This window comes from Balearica regulorum, chromosome 8 (genome assembly GCF_011004875.1).
Source record: "Balearica regulorum gibbericeps isolate bBalReg1 chromosome 8, bBalReg1.pri, whole genome shotgun sequence".
NCBI lineage: Eukaryota > Metazoa > Chordata > Aves > Gruiformes > Gruidae > Balearica > Balearica regulorum.
The window spans coordinates 18,939,969-18,961,236 of record NC_046191.1 but is presented as its reverse complement, the minus strand read 5'-3'; the positions used below and the strand labels follow the sequence as shown (position 1 = coordinate 18,961,236).

The 21,268-nt window shown below is 36.0% G+C and overlaps 1 protein-coding gene across 3 annotated transcripts in view; it reads right to left on the bottom strand.

The window, feature by feature from the left end:
• The window catches only part of RPAP2 (RNA polymerase II associated protein 2), a 51,200-nt gene that overhangs the window by 7,983 nt on the left and 21,949 nt on the right, over positions 1-21,268 (bottom strand). For 2 of the 3 annotated variants that reach the window (XR_012836548.1, XR_012836547.1), the window contains exons 12-13: positions 3,203-3,352; positions 2,427-2,634 (exon numbers count right to left, since the gene is read on the bottom strand). Coding sequence is in view for 1 of the 3 variants with exons in the window: in XM_075759913.1 (XP_075616028.1) it covers position 2,634; positions 3,203-3,352 (151 nt within the window). In the remaining 2 variants the exon portion in view is untranslated. Of the gene's footprint in view, positions 1-2,049; positions 2,635-3,202; positions 3,353-21,268 lie in introns of those variants that run through there. The other variant, XM_075759913.1, reaches the window with a different exon arrangement.

Genomic DNA, 21,268 nt, shown 5'->3' with positions numbered 1-21,268 from the left:
TTCATGATCTAAGCAGCTGATGGCTTTACCAAGCTCATGTATCCTTCATAGAGCTGTTCAGAAATAAAGGCTTATGTCCCATTCACCCGAAGTCCCAGATCCATAACATCCCTACAGGCCTGCAGCTCACAAGTCAGTCACTAAAATTTAGCCTGACATAAAGCTCAAACCCACCACTGAGCCGAGTGGAGTCAACTGTTCTCATTCACTCAACTAACACAGGAAGGAAAAAAGGTAAGCGCAGCAGCAAGGCCACAAGGAAACAATCTGCCTGCAAACACAACCAAAATGAGAAAGGGGGAAAAAAAAAAAAGTCAGTTGAGAAAGAGTAAAGTCTGTTAAAGGACAGATAGTTATGGCAAAAATTAGCTTTAAGCTCATAAATGAGGTCTAGATTTGAACATTCCTAAGCAGTTAAGCTGTTACAAAACATGTTCATAAAAGCCTACATAGATGAACTTAATTTTTGGTGCTTGAGTTGAGTTGCGTTTTTTCGTACAACCAGTTAAGGCTGACAGTACAAAAGATCCTTTTGAGATGAGTCTGCAGCCTTTCTCCTACTCAACAGTAAGGGGTATATGTATATAAACATGTGTTTTACATCTAAGGGAGATGAAATCATTAAAGGTAAGTGAAGAATATCCTGTCACGGTATTTCCAGCGTATTATAGACATCTGTCTTCTGGACTGGTGAAGAAGGTCATGGAAGGAGAAAGGTTATTCTGTTCTCTTAGGGCAGGGAAAAGAATGAGTGAGCTTAATACCCAGCAGCCAAGGAGGAGATGCAAAAATCCTGGCAGCTTACTTTTTTGAGCTGCTAAGGCAGACAGTAAAAGCAGCTCCAGTGAACCCTGATAAAGAGGTTTTTGGGGTTGTGACCTATTCACTCTTATTACAAGATCATACGTTTCCTACACAGTAAGTGCTGAAGACCAAGCCTAAAAATAACTAACAAAAAAAATCACACCACTAAACTGACAGGAAGTGTAAAAACTTTCCAAATGAGAACCACTGAACCTGATGAAACACAGTCATATTCCTGGTATGATGTACATTTGTAATGCCTTCTAGGTGTACTCTGTATAGCAGCATTGTCATGGTGTAGTTGCAATCTTTATGCCCTAAGGTAAACGTACAATGGCTTGTTCAGAATCTACAGTGAAGTACTAGCTAAAACCAGAAATATATTTAACTTCCAAAATCAGAAGCAGATAGATAGAAATTCAAGGTTTAAGTTTTGCTCAGAGTATCATACCTATTACTCAGTCTTCTATAAGCTTATCTTTTGGTGAGGTCCTGTCCCTTCTTTGCATATCTATCAAGTAAAAAGTTTTCCATCATGGTACAAACCCAGTGTACCTTCTATCCGGATTACATCATGCATTCTTACGAATTTGGCATCAGACACGCTCTGATCACGATGGGTATTTTTTTCTTATTGCATACTTAGAAAAATGCATAGCTTTAATTCTGCATTAAAGGTTTTCCTCATTCTAAATTGTTGCTTTTACAAGTTATACTGAACATAACTTTCCACTACAAGGTAAGTTAGGAAAAGTCAAGCATCACCTAAATAAACTCTACTGCACAGTGAGTCTTCTAGGGAAAAGCTGCAAAGGCTCTCTGTGTCGGGGCCAATCAACATATTTATCCTGATTATCATGAAGGAACTACACAGCAATAAACTAATTAAGTGCAGAGTTCCCTTTTGGTGTCCAATTACAGAAACAAAACAAAGGAATAAACTTTGGTTTTTACATGGAGTTGCTAGGTAGAAGCCCTTGTAAGTCTCGCTTCAGCCCTAACCAGCGCTGGCATTTGCTGCAGACTAAGCACTGTCAGTAACAACTTTCTTCTCAAGTCTCTCAAAGGAAAGTGTCCTATGAACTGGGAACTACGCAATAAACCATATTATGGAATCCTTAAGAATTACTAGTGGATTAGTTTTAACTTGCATTTTATAATCAGTTAATGACAGAAGCGAGTCTAAACACACTCAGCCTAAACACCACGACTCTCTTAAATGAAATGACTACTGAAAGCCCAAAATTTTTAGTTATTAAAATATATTTTAAAGTCCAAATTAGCAACAATTAGATACTGTTTAAAACTAACTTTTACACAATTTCAAAGACCACCCCTTTTCTTAGAAGTAGCAAGATAAACAGGGTATAGATCAGACATCTTTACTGTACTGTCATTATCATTCTTAAAGATTACTGCTTTGGGTCAACTAGAAAATGTCAGCAGCAGTGTTCTGTTAAAGCTAATATGCTTTTTTTCCCCCTCTCTTTCCCCAATTCCTGCAGACAAATTTTAGCTGAAAATTTCCAAAGCAAGAAAAAAACCAAACCAGCCCAAAATCCTTTCTACTGCTTTTAAATAGGTTTCAGATGATCCACATTTTAACTAGTCTTCATGCATACCTTGAACAACTGCTGTTATAGTCAGCTTCTCCATGAGACTTCAAAATTCTTATTCATAGGAAGAAAATAAAAAAGCAGACGTGCAAGAAGTACAGTTAATACTAAATTTCATTTTTCATTTAAAAAATGTTCCAACAATTGAAGGTGTTCTTTTGTTCTCTGTGCCACTACTTCAGATAGTGGGAGAAGTTAAGACGATCACCTTATTCTGTGGGGAACAAAGGAGTGACATGTTAATACATTAATTAATTAAATACTATAATGCTACATTCATCCAATCAGTAGAATATGATCAGCATAAATAAGGTATTTGCTCTTAAATTTTTCAGCTTACCCAGAATGCAAAATGCAATCTCAGTATTATGCAAAAAAATACAGCTTTTAGGTCAATTTGTATCTAAATAACATTTTTCATAAATAAATAATTAATAATAATAAAACCCCACTGAGATTTAGCCATTGCAGCCACACAGATTTTTTTTTTTAAATAAATCGTAGAACTTGAGTAAAAATTCCTCCCGAAATTGCAGTAAACCAACTCTATATAAACCAACTATACATTCTCAAAAGATTAAAGTGATAAATAAGCAGCTGGCATTTACTGTAAGTGACAAAATGATAACACTCATTTCCACACAATATATTTTTCTTTACACATTTTCTACTCTGGCTGATACGATCTGTAGTTACTGTGCATACTACAAAATGCTGAAAATTAAAACCATTGTTAACTGGCTTAGTTTTGTGACATGCAAAATAGCTTAAAATTGACTAACCATTCAAGTAGGCAGTCCTTTCTAAATATTCTTGTTAAACTTTCCAGATCTTCATTTTTGAAATGCAGTTCTTCCAGCAATGTAGTCAGGAACTGTGTGTATGTTGGGCTTGTCTGAGTATGCTTGAAAAGTGGAGTAATTTGTGACAATCTGGCAAAAAAACCACCCAAAATATATTTGATATAGAAATGTGACTTTTTAGTGTCAGATGTAAAAAAAGCAAAGCTTTTGAGTTTGAACAACTGTATTGAAAAAAGGCAGTTTATAACATCACACTTGATTCATTACAGTACATAAGACTGTATTCTATACAATATGACCTGTACCAAAAAATGAATTTTTATGAAGATGTATTGAAACTAAAAAAAGAAATCTAATTAGAAAAAAATGGGCTAGTAGTTTGTATGCCTCTAATCAGTTGTATATTCATGTTACACAATGTAGACAAACAAAATTCAGAACAAAGTGTAAAATGTTATATAATTACACATAAAAAAGGAAAGATATGAGTCATTATTTTCTTCTTTACCAAAAAGCTCCAAATTGTAAAAGCTGTATAGTTCTTCATACGAGTAAAATATAAAAGAGCTATAAAATTCTGTCTTAAAGTAACCAAGAAGAATATTTTAACTACAAATTATTAACAGGGGTCCTTGACAGAAGTTGTACGTAACTGGTAAGTTGCACACTGCCAAACTTCATAAAAGCATTCAAGAGAGTCACCTACTTGGACGATTCTCCCCCCGTTCTGTATGCCATAAACCACACAGTATGTCAAAATAGCAAATCCATTTTGCTTTAAGCCGAGATTTCTCCAAACACATAGAAGCCTCTGATAGAGGCATTTTGGATTATTATTAATTTTACTTGACTCAGATGGGCACATGAGACACCAATTAAATTCTCAAACTGAGGAGCAATTTGATTTCTTCATTTTAACAGTCTGTACCTTAAGGCAGTTTAAATTACACTTCTTACACAGTGAACTGCTTTAAAAAATAGGCTTTAAGAAGGCCGAACAAAACTAGAACAAAGCTAATTTAATCTTGAGAAGTTTTTATATGGGATACTAAACTTCAGTTTTAGAGCTGATACTATAGCAAAGATTTGCTATAGTGAAACTATTTTCTGTTTCGGTAACAAAATTAACTGCTTAAAGCCTCAAAGTGCCTGCAGTTTTAGAGTGCTTCAGAAAAATAAGAGAATCAAAGAGGGAGAGAGGGAAGAAATTATATTTCTGAATTCAGCTCATGAAGTTTAGCTTTAAAATTCAAACAATACTGGGCCTTTCAAAATTTGCTATTTAGCAACAACATTTTACAGAAAATCTTCCATTTGGCCCTGATTTTCTGAACTGCTGAGTAGCTGGAGTTCATCCTGTTTCCACCAATTTTTAAAAGTTACAAGTGGAAGCTGAAAGTAGTTACTGACTAGGACAATAAAGTATATACGTGAGAACAGACAATGGAAATAAATAGGGCATTAGTGCACATCCCCAAAGAGAATTTTATTCATCATCTGAAATCATAGAAACTGCAAGGCACGTGTTACTGTAGATTGCATTTAGTTCCAGGATCAACAAGAACAGCAATGGGATTTTCAAAGGATCCAAACCCAAACATGCACAGTGCTGCTGCTAAAACACATTCCTTAGTTTGGAAGGAGCTATCACCATGCAGATCATCTACCTATATAGTATCTGTATGAAGAGGAGGCAAAATGTTGAGCTGTTGGTTTTCATTTGTGCTTCAATTTTATCCAAATCTCTTTTATCCTAAGTCCTTTCTTTTTATCATAATTCTGTTGCAAAATATTGCAAAGGTAGTAATAGCTGAATCTACTTCCTAAGCACAAATATTTAAAAAAAAATCTTTAAGGAACAAAATCAAGTATTAAAGCTTATGCTGAACATTAAGTAACTTCAACACCAAACGTTACTGACAAGATCACTTAGCAAGAACTCATTTCCCAGCAAGTTACTTCGTCTCGAATACTGTATTTGGATAAATAGTGCCATTGACACCACACAGGAAAGAGTTATTTTAGAATGTTTGTGAAATGATGTACTTTTAATAAGAAACTCCATCCTACAGCTTCCTAAAACCTTCACAGCTCTGAGACTCTATAAGTGAGTAACAGCTGAGATCAATCCCCCTGCCGTCATTGGTATTAAGACCATCTCCACTTGAAGAAAGCTGCATATAAATGAAGATGCTTTTAAATTAAGCAAAAATAGTGCTAGAACACAAGGGATCTGACAAGACATAGTAAATAGAGCCCCTCAATACAAAAATATTTTTTAAAAAAATATTAATAAATAGACTTTTAATGAGTTAAATTATTTTCCATTTCTTTCTAAATATTTAAACTATCAAACTTGGTGAGAAGGACTTTAAGAGATGCTCAAGGTAAGGACACGGTGTGGAAAGAAACAGACTTACGCACAAACTCTGCTATATAAACCCTTCCACAAAAGAGAAATATTCACAGTTGGATTTGTGATTTTAGGACTGAGGCCACTAGGTTTTGTAATGTACTTCACGACATACTGGACTGAGTTGTTTGTTTCCTGGTGAGAGGTATAGCAGTTACTGTTTAAACTGGTAAAACAGAGTGCCTCTGCCTGGGCTTGACAATCTTGAGGTTGATTTTTGCATTATGATGCTTTGTCAGCAGGGGAGCAGAGGAAGTGCTGATAGAAGATCAGAGTGACCATTTCAGAGTGTGAGTCTGGAGACAAGGATAGTGGGAGAAAGACCTGGTGATGCATTATTATGCCTTCAATTTGCCCTTCTCAGGATTAAGTAGGTTACATATGAAAAGAGACTGGGGCATAAACAGCCATGACTTCCTGAGTGCTGGTGCCCAGGCGGCTGTAACATCGCAAAACACTCTCTTGGCAATGTTGTAGATTTACATGCATTTTTAGCTGAATTTCTTCCTCCTGCCTTGGGCTTAAGAGGACGTTATTAAGGACATTATTTTTCAAAAAGAGCACAAAACTTGTGCAGTTTTAAGTAATATTCTGAAACGAAAATCTTTATAGTATCTTTATAGTATGAAGCTCACATGCTGAGTATATTTTTTTTAATATATATTATGCAGTCTGTGATATAGTTTCATGAATTACAAACACATCCTATCAGACCCCATTTAAGACACTCTGTTTAAAGCGTAGCTATGATAGCCCACACTAAGAAAGAAAAATGTATTGCTATTGTCAGAGAAACTGCCAGGCATTAAATACTGAGAAACAAAGTTTAAAAAAAAAAAAAAAAGACATTTTAGTTGTGAATAATTTTTTTTTCCTTACCTGAACTTTGTTTAAAAACTAATTAAGCTACTAATTATCTGATAAGCAGGAGACTAAATAAAAAAAGTAAGTTCAGAGAGGCATGTGTAAGTTTCTAGCAATTAGTTAAAAATTGCATCTAGATGGAACATGTTAAACATTTCTGAATATATGTACAAACACTTTAATCTTGGAAAACTGTGTCCTTTTGGCATTTAAATGATGCTTTAACTTGTCATTTGAAAAGCAGTTATTGTCAAGTACTTTTCTACTTTTAAGTGGCTGTTGGAACAGAGCAGAAGCTTTGGTCTGCAAAAGGAGCAAGCAGAAGTCACTAGTTTGCACTGAGTGGTAAGTTCCATGCTCTAAGTAACACTGGTACCAATTTGAAGTACTGCACAACAGAGCATTAAGGGCTGTGCTGTCATCCTTGCATGAAACGCTAACTGAATTAAACCATAATTGTATGCAAATAAGCCAGAACAGTATTTGACATCAAGTCACTGAAAGCTGCAACAACCCTCTATCTCTAAAGAAACTATCATGACCTATTCAATTTAGTGATATACAGGATTTTGGTTCAAGGATCGTGGATTGTCTCGAAACTCTGCAGCATCTTCAAAAAAGGTAGAATATAAACAGGAAATAGGAAGCTTGGGACCACAATAACAACTGGCTACTGCAGCAATGATATAAATTCTGCTTTTGTTACTTCTTTCACATGTTGCAACATTAATGTGGAACAAAGTTTTGTGAATAAAGTAAAATAAGAAAAGCTAAAGGATTAAGTGGTTTTAAAACAATCACGTACGGAAGCACACAAACATAAACGTTACTGTCCAAAGTTATACACCCATGCTTCAAAGGCTTGCCTTCAGCACACCTGTTAAAAGGAAATGTTCATGCTCAGTTCATGGAAAAGTAGTACAGTATATATCAGGCTTCATGAAACACTGTCGTTTCCTGCACACCCACTTACACCATATGGTAAACAGGTCTTTGTAAAGTTTAAAAAGTGTTAAAAATGTCAAACTGTATCTGGTGGATAAAATTTGTATTTGCTGACTATTCCACATATGTTACATGTTGAAGAAAAAAAAAAAAGTTAAATTCATGTGAAGACCAAGTTATTATTAACAAGCTATTAAATGACATCTGGCTACCGCAAAATGTTTATGTAGTTTCAGTGCTTCAACTCAAGACCCAAGCTTTCTATGAATTAGTTGCCTTACAAAAACATTTGACAAGTATATTTAGGAGTTTAACCTCAATTAAAATATATTTAGAAGTCACTCACATTATATGGAGTAAATGTCATTAATCAATATGGTAGTGTGCACAACTTGTTTTTAGATCTATGCATACCTTAAGCAAGACAGCTAAATACATTCAGAGAAGATGATGGTTGAGTAATATTGTTATACAGTTAAAAGCACTAATTGGCATTTTCTATCCAAAGGTGTGAATATCCTTCCTAAAAATCGCTAATTGTACAATACCATCCTCCCCTCAGATACTAGACCTCAGGAAAACCTTCCTGAACTTTTTGTTTAAGATGCGATCTGCGATCTCCTATGAAAAAAGTTAAATTTTCAAAGCCACTGCTGTGATATCAGCCTGCTCTCTGGTCTGACATAGATGCCTGAAAATTGGGGTAAGAACATAAGCACCTGAGATTTGAGTTCCTTTCCATTCCCCAAAATCGGTCAATTAAAATTACACAAAAGCATTGAGAATTTGAGTGCACATAAATTTAATGCAAAGCACTTGTATACTCATGAAGAAAAGCGGTATGCTTGTTCTCAAAAGAACAATAAGCCCCTCCTAGAAAAATGGAAATATTGCCAGTCTTCCTAACTTTTTCTAATGGCAGAAGCTTAAAACAATAAAAGCCACTGATTGTGGCAGAAGCCATGGATCTGAACACAATTATTTCAGTCCCTTACCTTGTTTGGCGTGCTTGGAACTTGAATAAGAAGAGAATTATAAAGCAGAATGACAGAACAGGCAAGCACCGCCTGTCTTTCCATAGAAAGTTTTGGAAAATCGGACATAAACATTCTTGCCAGATATAGGCATTTGAGCCGTGAATAAGACTCTTATCATCACAACATATTTTTTTTTTTCGTTTTAGTTCTCTCCATTTCTTTCTACCTTTTATTTTAGACACTTAAGACTTAATTTTTTTTTTTAAGACCATCATAACCAGGATGAGTGATTACAATTCTTCTATCAGAATGACAGAGTTGCAGTAATGATCACAAACGGTTCTTGAACACTCATTTCAGAACGTGGAAATGAAGCAAGAGCTGGCAGCAACTACAGGCAGCACTCTTGGTTCTCCTTCCCCAGCAAAAACACAGTCACAGGCTATGCATGTGTGCAACAGGGAGGGTGCCAACAAGCTTCTGATCGAAGTGCCACCAACAGGGTCCCTACCTGCAAGGAAGTGCAATGCATTTTTTGCTGTCTTCGGACAGTCACAAACTGGACTGTGGCTATGAGCGATCTAGTCCTCTCATCCCACGAGCATTTTATCTGAAAGTCTGGAAACATGCACTATGTACACTTAACAAAGAGTAAAAGTGCTTACAAGCCTCTAACACCAGTTTGGGTGATTTAACATAGCTATTAAAGGCTCTGAGAGATTAATCAACCATTCCAGCAATGTGCCATTAGCGCTATGCACTAAAGCGTATTTGCTCCATTGCTATGACATAAAGACAGGTCACATTGTTAACAAGACTGATTTTGGACAAACAATGCTAAAAAACATGAGGAAACATAACCATGCAGGAGACACTGTGTGGAGTGCCATAGATCATTACCTGTTAACCACTACAATAAAGCATTAAAGAGAACCCTGTCTGAACAGAGAAACTCTTTATACTAAAAGAAGTCTTCCAGGGTATTGCCATTAGTCAGACACAAATTAAAAATATTTGAATGGAAACTCTACATCGAAGTGTGTTGCTGGGATTTGGCAAGGACTGGTTAGCGATCCAGTGCTTTTTGTGTGTGGGATCAAAAGGCTCTGAAAGCAGAGCAGCTTATCAAAGTCTAAGTCTTTAATTCAAAAGCAGGGAATATCGTCATTGTGTGGATCACAGATGATGGAAATTAATTTGGAAGTCTGTCAAATTTCCATTCAAAACTCACACTTACAAGACTATTACAAGTCAATTCCAGATTTGGAAAAACAAAGTCCTGAATGTAGGACAGCCCATCTTTATGAATAATTAATTGGTACTTAGAAGAATTAAGTTACCAGGCCATAAACCCACAAGATTTCCAGCTTTTTGCCCTGCACATATTTTTTGTAAACATTTGGGACAGTATTACCTAAATATCAACTGCTTTTGAGATTTACAAGGAGCATTAACATACTCTTCTTCCCAGCTCTGTACCTACCATTTTTCAGTTGAAATCATGAGGGAAATAATCTCTGAATGCTTCTACAAGGTATAAAGGATCGGAACAGTACTGCATGGATCAAAACGAGCCATATGCAGCAATGTTAGCTGGCAAGTGGTAGGAGAGGGATTTTTTTTTTTCTTTTCAAACAGATCCTGTGGAAGACTGGCGAAAAGGCGCTCCACCGAGGAGCCCAGAACAAGCCCTTCTGCACTAGACAAGTGGACCGTCAAGCTGAGCATATTGTATCACTTCTTGGGATAAAGGTGGGTTATAGGACAGAACCAAAGAAGATGCCATTACTTACACAGGAGCACCTGAAGTTGTTTCAGTAATACAAAGTACTTTAATTTCATCAACAGCCCAAGACTCCTTCAGCAGCTGTCTACAGTAAATTTCCTACTCCTTGCCTTGCAAGTAGAAGAGAACGCACAAAACCTCATCCACAGATTTAAATAAACTTTTCAGCAGATTTGTGAAAACTGAATATCGGTATGATGCTGCAGGTGATTCTCAGTAACAGTTCATCTCATTTAGTGTTAAAAATCCTCTCAAAATACACAAAGCCATGTTAAATGAATGAATGGGGACAACCATGCCATTATTATGTGTTCTACTGAGTCAACACCCAAGGACTGGGGTGTTTTGGTTTTGTGGTTTGTTTGTTTTTTATTTTAAATACTTCAAATATATTTGCACTACTCATGGTGCAGATTTGATGGGCTTAGGAATGCGATAAAAATGTTATTAATCAGAAACACCATTCTTTAAATATAGCAATTTATAGAATACAGTCTTAGATTCCATTTTAATTATGTTCCTATGAAGGAAGTCTCTAACACAACTGATTAAGCAAAAGTAATTGTTTTGTTTAAGACAAATGGCTAGACTGAGTCAATACAACAAGTGTTACAGATCAGTAATAAAACTCATTGAAATAAATGTGCATTGCAGCCCGCAGACCATCTGCCCGTATATGTAACTGGAGCGTCGCCAATGTATCAATCACTTAATAATAGTGCTTCAGTTAATGGGGTGAACTGAAACACTTGCTGTGTTTATCCATTTCATGAACCCCTACTGAATGGCACTCAGACATTTTGACAGAATAAGTCAAAGCATCACTGTAATTCTCTGTTCTTCACTATAAATATATCAACTACTTGCTTAACCCGAGGCAGAGTCTCTCACCTACCAGTGTATCACTGGATACAGCACACTTGCCTAGAAACAGCAAATTCGTTAGTAAAGTATCTTAAAGCACGGATTTCCACAGAGCTTAAAGCATAATGCATACATCAGGCAAAAGTTAGTATCAGGCAGAAAGCTGATCTGAAGCACAACATGACTGTAGCTCTAAGTTACAGATGCAACACCAGGGAGCTTAAAAAAGTTACAGCTTTTGGTATAATTAAGTGGTTACACAATCATACTGTTTTAACATATGCTCAGAAATTAGAAAACATTACAGTCTCAATTTATGTAATTTAGCCGTTATGCTCAGAGTTTCAGTTAAAAAACCCACTTGTTTCTTATAACTTTAGTTTAAGCATGATTTAAAAAGCTCAACATTTTAAAAAAAAACCTTAAAAGCAAAAGACCGTCTCTAGAGTGAACATTTTCCATCAGAACACATTAATATTTGACAGACAATCTTGAATTGGAAGCATCTAACTTACAAACAAGATGCAGAAATATTTAAATATATCTCTGGAATTAAGTCTTCTTTTGAATTAAAGGATACTAGTGCCAAAAAAAAAAAGGTAATTATGATCAGTGTCATTTGCAACTCTGAAATTAAAGCAACCTCTAATTTGAGGCACTTTGTTAGCATACCCTATCAAAGAGGGAAGTCAGTATTCAGGGGCAGTTTTCTTTAGTCTCCCCAAATCTAGTACTGTATTCTGTTTTCTTAATGAAAGATAAAACACTCTAAAGCCCATAGTGTGGGATGATAACAACTGACAGGAATAAACAGATGATTTTCTTACTGAGGGAAAAAAGCTACTTCTGGTCTAGTTTTAAATATAGCCTGAAGATCCTAATCTCATCATAAGGACAAGACTTTTGTAGCTAAAGTGCAACTTATGTTTTATTTATTATTTAACTTCCTTTCATTATTGTGTACTTTGTCCACAGAATCCAGCACAGACACTTTAATCCTCTGATGGCAACAGAAACTAAATTATTCATAGTTTAAAATTTTTGTACACTATGTTTAAATCAATGCTACAAACACTGATTCAAAATCAACGACTGGAATTCCTACATAATCCAAGTATACAGCAAAACTTAAGGTTCATTCAAAAGTTAACTTTGTTAATTGTTTCCATTACCTATGCAGCTTCTACAACTCCGTTCAAAAAAAGTTCTCTTTTATACATGTTTATGTATATAATTACACGCGATATATATTTTTCATCTTTTAAAGTTCACCTTAGACACACACTTTTCATATAGTTGGTGTCCAGACATAAGTCAACTTCCATTCCCCTTTAATGGGGCCAAAATTTCACTTGTGGTGCAGTCAGATGGATACAACTAATAGTAAAAGGAAAGCATACCTACAGTAACAAGGGTTTATCTAACCATTTGACAAAAGTGTCTACTAACAACAGAAAGATACAGTGGATTTGCTGTGTTCTTTCCTTTCTCTTTCTTTCTACCTCTCTCTTTTTTTTCAGTTCTTCATATCCATGCCTAGGAGGGTGGTCAGGGAGTTGGTCAGGCCCTTGGGACCAGGCTGCACAGCAGAATTCCTTTGTGTCATATCACGCTCTCCTCGCATGGCCTTTGGAGGCCAAGTGAACATTGGCAAATTGCTTTGCTGGTCCTACTCTAACATACCATATCGAAGTTCATTTTTTGTTTTTCCGTTAAGCTGCACAAGGAAATTTTTTGAAAGGCATTCCAATGTTTTAATTGTATTATGCAAGGGAGATGTGTTGAGGCAACAGGCTTATAGCCGCCTTACCAGGTACAGAAACTGTTTATTTTAAATGGATTTGATAAAACGCAAATGTTCTGGATCTTTGTATTTTTTTTAACCTAACGAACAAACTATTTGCATGAAGAGCAGGATATATTGTTTATGCGACCTTTTTTCCTCTCCCCTGAAAGTTAAGGATTGCTCCATCAGCTGCCAGCTGTTATTTATAACAGCCAGCTGCATAACTTCAAAGATCCTGCAATGAAAAGATTTTATAATAATGTTGCACTGATACAACAAGATACAGAGAAGGAAAACAGTCAAGTAAATTCAGACTGTCCTCACAATATTAACTTCTGTAAGATAGATGACCTTTGACTTTTAATGAAGTAAAACACCTTCTTATACATAACAAAATTCTATTTACATCATTAGGTCAGTAATTAACTGAACAGGCAAAATAAAAGTCTAATGCAAAGGAGCACCCAAAATAAGTCTGAAAATACATAATGTGTTCAAGGAAACTATGGTGAGACATTTCATGAAATGGTGTAACAGTTTAGTATAGCCATTTAGTGCTATTTGTGTCAGTTCTGTACTTTGTACACTTGATGACAATGTGACTTAGAATGTACACTGTCTATACAAATAACTGAAAAAAATCAATTAAATATGCCTCAAAAATTAGATAAACATCTGAAACTCTCAGTTCATGTAACTTAGACTATTTTGCCACAACATAATTAATTATATAATACAATTCTTCTCAGAAAGTAACTAGAAAATGGCATTTCTCACTATTCCCGTATCTCAGTTCCCTGTGAGTCACCAGTAGCACATAAAGACAATAGCAACAATTTCTGTTCAGCTAAGAGAAAATTTACCAGTCTATCGCTTTGTACAATTATTTTAACCTTTGCAATGTAAGCATCAACACTGTTTCTTCTCACGCAGTATCACTCCTATAATGTTCCTTCTGAGCAAGTTTCCTGACTTACATATACACAGATAAAATAAAATCAGTTCCCTCAGCAACTGTCCAGGAAAGGAACTACACATTTCAGAACGTTCAGCAGGTGGAAAATTACATCATGTTCTCTGCAAGCATTTGCTAGCATTATGCTGATCCTCTAATACTAAGTTGCCTTCACTAAGTACTTGGGTATCACTGTTTTTAACCCAGGCTTAGCCTGTCTAATGAGAAAGAAGATGACCAACACTCTGGAAATACTCTGATGCTACAATGCCAGTGACTCCTTTAAATCTACAGTAATAATATGGAATGGTTCTATTTGCCTCCTGTTATAGTGACATTTAGGAACTCTGTTTTCAAACTTTTGTTTTAAAATGACTACCAAGACTGCCATCAACACAAATATCATATAGGTCTGGCAAAAATCAATTACTTGGGCAATTATATGCAAAATAAGAGTGTTCAGATTTCTTTAACCGTGGATTAGAAAAACTCTAGCCAGACAAGAAGACTAAGGAAGCACCAAAACCAGCTCAACATCATCTATGGTTTCTTATCCAGAGTACTCTTCATACAAAGTTTAGCTGGATCAGAGACTGTGTTTTACCAGTTTTACTAACAGATAAGACTGCAGGATGACTTTTTAAAAACCAAATGCAGTATGGTACCCACCTCTACATTACCATATTCCAAGTTATTATTACAACATTCACTCACAGACACGAAGCATCACAACTTCTACAATACTGTGTGCCATTTAGAACACTTACATTCATACAGGCATTTGTTCCAAAAGGTTTCAATTTAGCTTACTTATCTGCATAAAGCCAAGGCAAAAAAAAGTTCACAATATAAACCCAGAAGAAATCACTATGAGCTGTTTCCCTCTAACAAATCTAAGTTTCTTAGGTACACATTTCAAGGACAGGCCTTGTTTAAAGAGCTCTGTTTATTTGAAGTCTGTTTCCTGCTAACCAGCTGACAGATCAAAGGTACTTCTCAGTCCTAACATTTGTTCCTATTTTTCCCTCTTTTTCAACTTAGTCAAAATTTTAAATTTAATAAAAATTTAAAATTTATTTTAAAATTGATCCTTTCATCCTTTCCAGTCTTCTATTCCTTACTTTTTAGGTTCCACAAAGTTTTCCTGTGACACCTCTCAATACTGGAATCTATGCCATTGAAGTCTTTGGGTTACTTAGCCACATGAAATTAAGCACAGGTATAAGTCTCTGTAAGATAAAAAAATGCTAACATGTAAGCTTTAGAGAGCCTGAACCTTTTCAGTAATGTAAGTAATATTGTATAATAGACACTTTTGTATAAATCACTGTGCACATACAGTGGGACAATTAAATATGTAAAAGATGCCTTTATATACAAATCTGGTACATTTTATGAATTAAACATTGTTTCATGTACATCCATTTTTGCAACTGCTGGACCTTTTTGCTACCACATACTGGTAATCTATTCCTATCAATTCATTATCTCAGTGATATGCAAAAAATATTTCAATAAAGATTAAATAAAATATACTGGTTTACAGTTAGAACAGCTACAAAGCAATATGCTTAGGTAAATAATTCGTCAATACTTGACTTTATAAAATGTACTCACCTGTACTCAGTTACTATGGAAACAATGATCATAAAATTGATCATAATTTAGTTTCACAACTTTCTAAGATTATAACTTGATTATCTACCTTTCAGTCCAATATACAGATCAAACACCTGGAATAATGCAGCTGAGTAAAGAGACATGCTACGAATAGACTTGCTTCCACTACGTCCAATTTTTTTTTCTTCAGAAGTTAAACATAAGGACCTCAATATTTTTCTGCTTGCCTTTCTCAGATCTGAAAACAAATGCCAATGTAGTTTTGGACCTCTCAAAATGAGATTCTTAAAAATCCCCCAAAGTTAAGGACTCTTAAGCACCTTTTCCCAGACATGCCAGCTCACAGGAGGTTTAAAAAAAACCCAAACCAACAAAATCCCCCCAAATCCTTGTTTAGTTGTTTTATTTCAAGATCTATTACTGACTTGATAATCTCCAGCAAATCACTTTTCTACTCTTAATCTCCATGCTACCATCTCTGTAATAGAACAACAGTATTAACACTGATTTGTGAAAGTACACTGGCCTAAATGTATACCTAAAAAAAAGCAGAATATGTGACGAGGTTTGAAATAAATATGAAGAGCCACATGAATCTTAACTACTCTTTATCATTTTAAAAAACTGAGTATCACTGGATATCTCATCTCAGCAATACTGAGGTTCATGATGAGTAAGTCAGATCTTCTTAAAACGTAAAGATGAATAGAGAGAGATGGATAGAGAGGGAGGAAGAGATAGAGCAATATATGCATTTCTGTGGAACAGAGGGTATAAGCATGGTATATAGTTATTTTCTGTTTGTTTATACAACATTCTGGTTAACTGATGGTTGCTGTCTTATCCCAAGTATTTATTATATACTTTGCGTCAAAAGAGCCACCTGCACTCTGATGCTAAATCCGCTAGCTTGTCTGTAAATGGTCTTGGATTGTCTGTAAATTCTGAGCTTTATGATAGCCCATCACCTAGAGATATACTTTATACATCATCTTCTTGTCAGTGACATGTATTTCCTTCCTTCCTTCCTCTAAGAGGCTGTATTTTCTGTTTTCATAAATATGAAAGGAACACATTTCAGAAAACATTGTACGTATTTTGCCTTCACTGTTAACATCCCCTATCAGGATCAGAACTTAACTGCCAGCCTGGATCAGACCACTGGGTGTCAAAATGTTTTTATATCTCAGGAAGTAACAAACTAAGGAGAAGTACAAACTCGCTTTGCACTTGATTCTTACAGTATCAGGAAATGAAAACAAGTCTCCAGTTTATCAGGGTACTGCCCACTATCAATTATCATGTAAAAAATAATTTGTCTCCTTTCTGAATTAATGAATTGTAATCTTCTCCTCCCTCCAAATTTTTCATGCCTCTGACTAATTTTTAGTTTATCCACGGTCACTGTAGAATATTATAGGAACACCAACATTCTCCAACATAACGTTATCCACATGAAAGCTAATAAAATGCATCTCTCTTTTTTCCCCCCTAACTGACACAGATCTTTGACACATAGGTCTTTAAGTAGGTCTGTGGACCACTGTTCTGATCCAAGTAACTCAGTTCAATTATTCAACTAATTTTGTTTTCCAAGACATTAATTCATTCATAAAGCAAGATTTTTAAGATCTTCATGAATTTTAATCACTTTCAGGATTCTTCCTCCTTAAAAACCATTATACACTTCATAGCAAAAATATTGTCTTCCATGTCAGGTCTGACACTTTCAACAGCAATATGACAAGGAAAACTAGAATCTCTGGAATGATGTATTGTCTTTCTAGACAGCCTGTCTTAACTGTCTAGCTGTCACAGTTTAACCCCAGCTGGTAACTGAGCACCATGCAGCCGCTTGCTCACCCCTCCCCACCCAAGGGGATGGGGAGGAGAACAGGAAAAAAAACCTCGTGGGTTGAGATAAAGACAGTTTAATAGGATAACAAAGGAAGAGAACAATAATAACAACAATAAACCAATGATGCACAAATGCAATTGCTCACCACATGCAGAGGGGGAAAAAACCAACCGCAATGCCCAGTCTGTTTCTGAGCAGTGATCCCACCTCCCGGCTCACTTCCCCAGTTATATCTGCAGCATAATGTTATACGGCAGGGAACATCCCTTTGGCCAGTCTGGGTCAGCTGTCCTGGCTGTGCTCTCCCAGCTTCTTGTGCACCTGGCAGGGCGTGAGAAGCTGAAAAGTCTTTGACTTAGTGTAGGCACTACAACTACCTAGCAACAACTAAAAACATCAGTGTGTTATCAACATTATTCTCACGCTAAATCCAAAACACAGCACTATACCGGCTACTGGAAAGAAAATTAACTCTATCATCTCAGCCAAAACCAGGACACTAGCATTTAAGGTTTTACATTCCATAATCTGGATCAAGCACCATAAGGCCAGCAATGATTAGATCCTCAAAAGATACTGCTCTTTCAGGGATTTTCTACAAGTCAAAGTTTTTCTGTTAGAGTTGTTCCAGAAGAGTTAAAGAATACAATACTTTTACTTTGGGCACAATTTATTTCAGTGCTAAAGAAGAACAGGACACACTACTTAGCCTAGCAGAGGTACCATTATGACTCTGCACAGAACAAACCAAATTAATCCAGAACCCACGCTAAAGATTCTGCTGGTACAAAATATCTGGGGGTAACATGCTGGGAACCTGTAGTAGCCTTTCCAATGATGTGTACCTCTACTTTTTTTGGGGGGGGGGGTGGTTCAGAAACAACAAGCCAAATCAACGCTGATTTTCATCTTATGATGAAGTTTCCTGTAATTCAAAAACACTGCCTATGTGTCATGTCCCCATTAATGTAGGCTGTTCTTTAGAAAGTTTACGAAGATAGTTAAAACTCTGAAAATAAAAGATACAAGTGCATGTCAAAGTCATGTTTTTCTCTTAACAGATGGGTAATGTTTCATGATAAAAATGTTTGCATTGAATGTATTAAGATTAATTATTAATGAGGAAGGAAGTATATTTTCATAGGGTTACAGCTTCAGGATTCAGTTGCAAAATTAACAGTTCAGTTTGCTCAGTGGATGAAGTTAAAATACATTTAGTTTAAAACTAAGTTTAGGGCAGCTGTTAACTGTGTGGATTATGTCTTACTTGCAGCATTAGTGCAGAACTGTCTATATTACTGTGTAACTGTACAAGTTATTCTGCACTATGACATGACTTCCAATAAGCAAAGCTGTATGCAGCAATTATGGAAGGAGGAAAAACATGACGTTACAAAATAAATCTTCTAAATATATACCTTTTCAAGAAACATAAATTGAAAACAGTCCTCTCTATTAAGGCTGGGTAATTTTTCCATCTGCTTGATCAGCACATGGTTGTGGCATAGAGTTCAACAGGACATGAACTCTGCTGACCGAGTTAGCTCCCCAAAGAGTCAACATGATAAAGCAGTCTCCAAAATCTAGCATGCTATCTTTCAGAGGGTTGAAACAGAAGTTGCAACAAAAATCTCGTTTACTCACACAAAAGGCAAAAATGAAGTGGCAGAGTACTTTCCCTACTACGGTATTCTTAATACACCAGTACATTTGGAATATAAAGTTCCCAAGGGTGACTAAAGCAGAAGCTCCAAAATTATGTTCAACATAGAAGTATTTGTAAATTCTAAAAAAAAGATTAGTCAGAACACCACTGCCATGAAGGACAATTTATTGCATGACTTATGATGCATGACTTTACGATGCATGACTTCAGTCTGAATGCCCACACATACAGCTATGGGAACAGGTAGATTTCCATCCCCTGGAGAGATCTCCAAGACACATGGCAGAAAGCCATGACCCTGCTCTTCCCTTGTACCAGGCAGCAAAACTGGCTGGTGCAGAGAAGACAGCTTTCTGAGCCAACCCATCCACACAACAGATGTCCAGAAGACAGTGCATGCTCAGGCTCCATTCCTGCCAATGAGGTCAAGGACCAGAACTCTAAAGGAGAACTAATTATCCTGGGGTCACCTCAGAGGGTTTGTGCTGCGCACATCCAAATCTCCCATTCAGAAGGCTACCCGTGAAAAATACTAGAATGGAAAAAGACTGCAGCTGCGTGTGCTGCAATGAAATCCACAGTGTTGCTTTCCTGCGTAACAGCACTACAGCAACACAGTGGGGTTTTTTTGTACAAGGAGAAACACCTTCTTCCTAACTGCTAAGGTTTCTTCTACAGTTTTCCACTTTATGAACGATGAAGACATTTAATTAATTTTAAAGTTGGCACTGATCAATGTCCCAATTAACAACACTGCAAATCCCTCAAAACACTGTTCTATAAATGCTTCCTAAGTAAAGTAATACTGGAACATGCTAGGAGGAAGTAAAGTAATACTCATCTCTTCCACAATATGCCAAATAAGCAGATTTGAGTTTGCTTAGAAAGTGCTGATAAATAAGAGCTGCTTAACAAAAAACCTATTTGAGCTCCCACTCACCAAATGACAACCTAAAATTATTAAGAGAGAAAAAGGGAAGAATATACTTTTTAAATTTTTAATGTATTAAGACAAACTTGTCTTTTCTCTATTTCACACAATAACGTAACTTTACAGATAGAGACCAACAACAGAGACAATACTGTGATGACATTAAAACACTTTTTATAAAAGAAAGACTTTTTGGATTTTTGGTCCCGTGAACTCTGTTTCAAAATGGGAAATAATTATATTGCTGGCTTAACGATAAATGATTTTTCTCAGCTGAAACCTGGAATTTTCTATCATCAGACTTGCTAAATAAAAGATCGTCCAGCTGACTTGTATGTGGTTTCTGTAGGAGAAAGAGTCACTCTGCAAGTCTGATTCATATCCAATATGTATGTGTACATTTCAAACATTCAGACATTTTCAGACAAGAACACAGTAGCGATAGCACGAACATCTGAATTCCTCTTAAAATGATTCAGAGATGTCAGGGTAGAGCAATAGATGTGCTCTCGTGTGCAAAAACATAAAAATACATACTTGAACCCAAGATTCTCCAGTTCCTGAACTGTTATCTCCAAGAGATTAAACCTCTAGAGTGCATCTCCACATGACACATTTATCTAAAGTGGCTGCACACATATAATGATGGCTTTTGTTTAGTGATCATGGTCGTTTTGAGTTTGTTTAAATACTGCAGCCGAATGCTTATAAACTAATCCCCAGAACATTTTGAAATGCTTCAAAGCTTTTAGCGGGGAAACCTCTTGCACAGGCTTTGTAGATGAAGCTGACCACAGTTCACTGGAACCAGCCAGCTCAGATAAGTAAGATGAAAGCAGACATTTCCTGAAAATATCTTGAAAGCTTTCCATTAGGCTGTACCAGGGGTATACACTAAAATGCTTGTGCCCATGCTTGTATAGCAACCAATCTTCCCACTGCTTTCTCCATTCTTTCCTGAACTACTGTATTTGTATCTATTTATCTGCTTCATTTGATATCTTGCAAAGGTCTTTGGGGTAAAAAGATGCAACTTCTGTTTTCTAGTATATGGTACATTATAAAGCAGCAATTACTATAGCAAAAAATTCTGCTTAACATACTAAACATTGCAACAGGAAGACACAGAAATCTACCACTGCCAAAATTATTACACATGACAAATAATAAGTAATAATAAGAAATTTAATCTACAGATCATTTTAAAGAGTCACCAACTCCATGATAGGCATGAATGTAATTATTTGAACATAATTCTCTGGCTGTCAAAGTGTACTCTAAGAAGGTCGATACAGCATTACTTGAATGTGCTGGTCACAAAGACAGGAATGCCTCAGGCTAGATTTTCAATAAAGGCTGAGGCTGGCTGTTCATATTTTA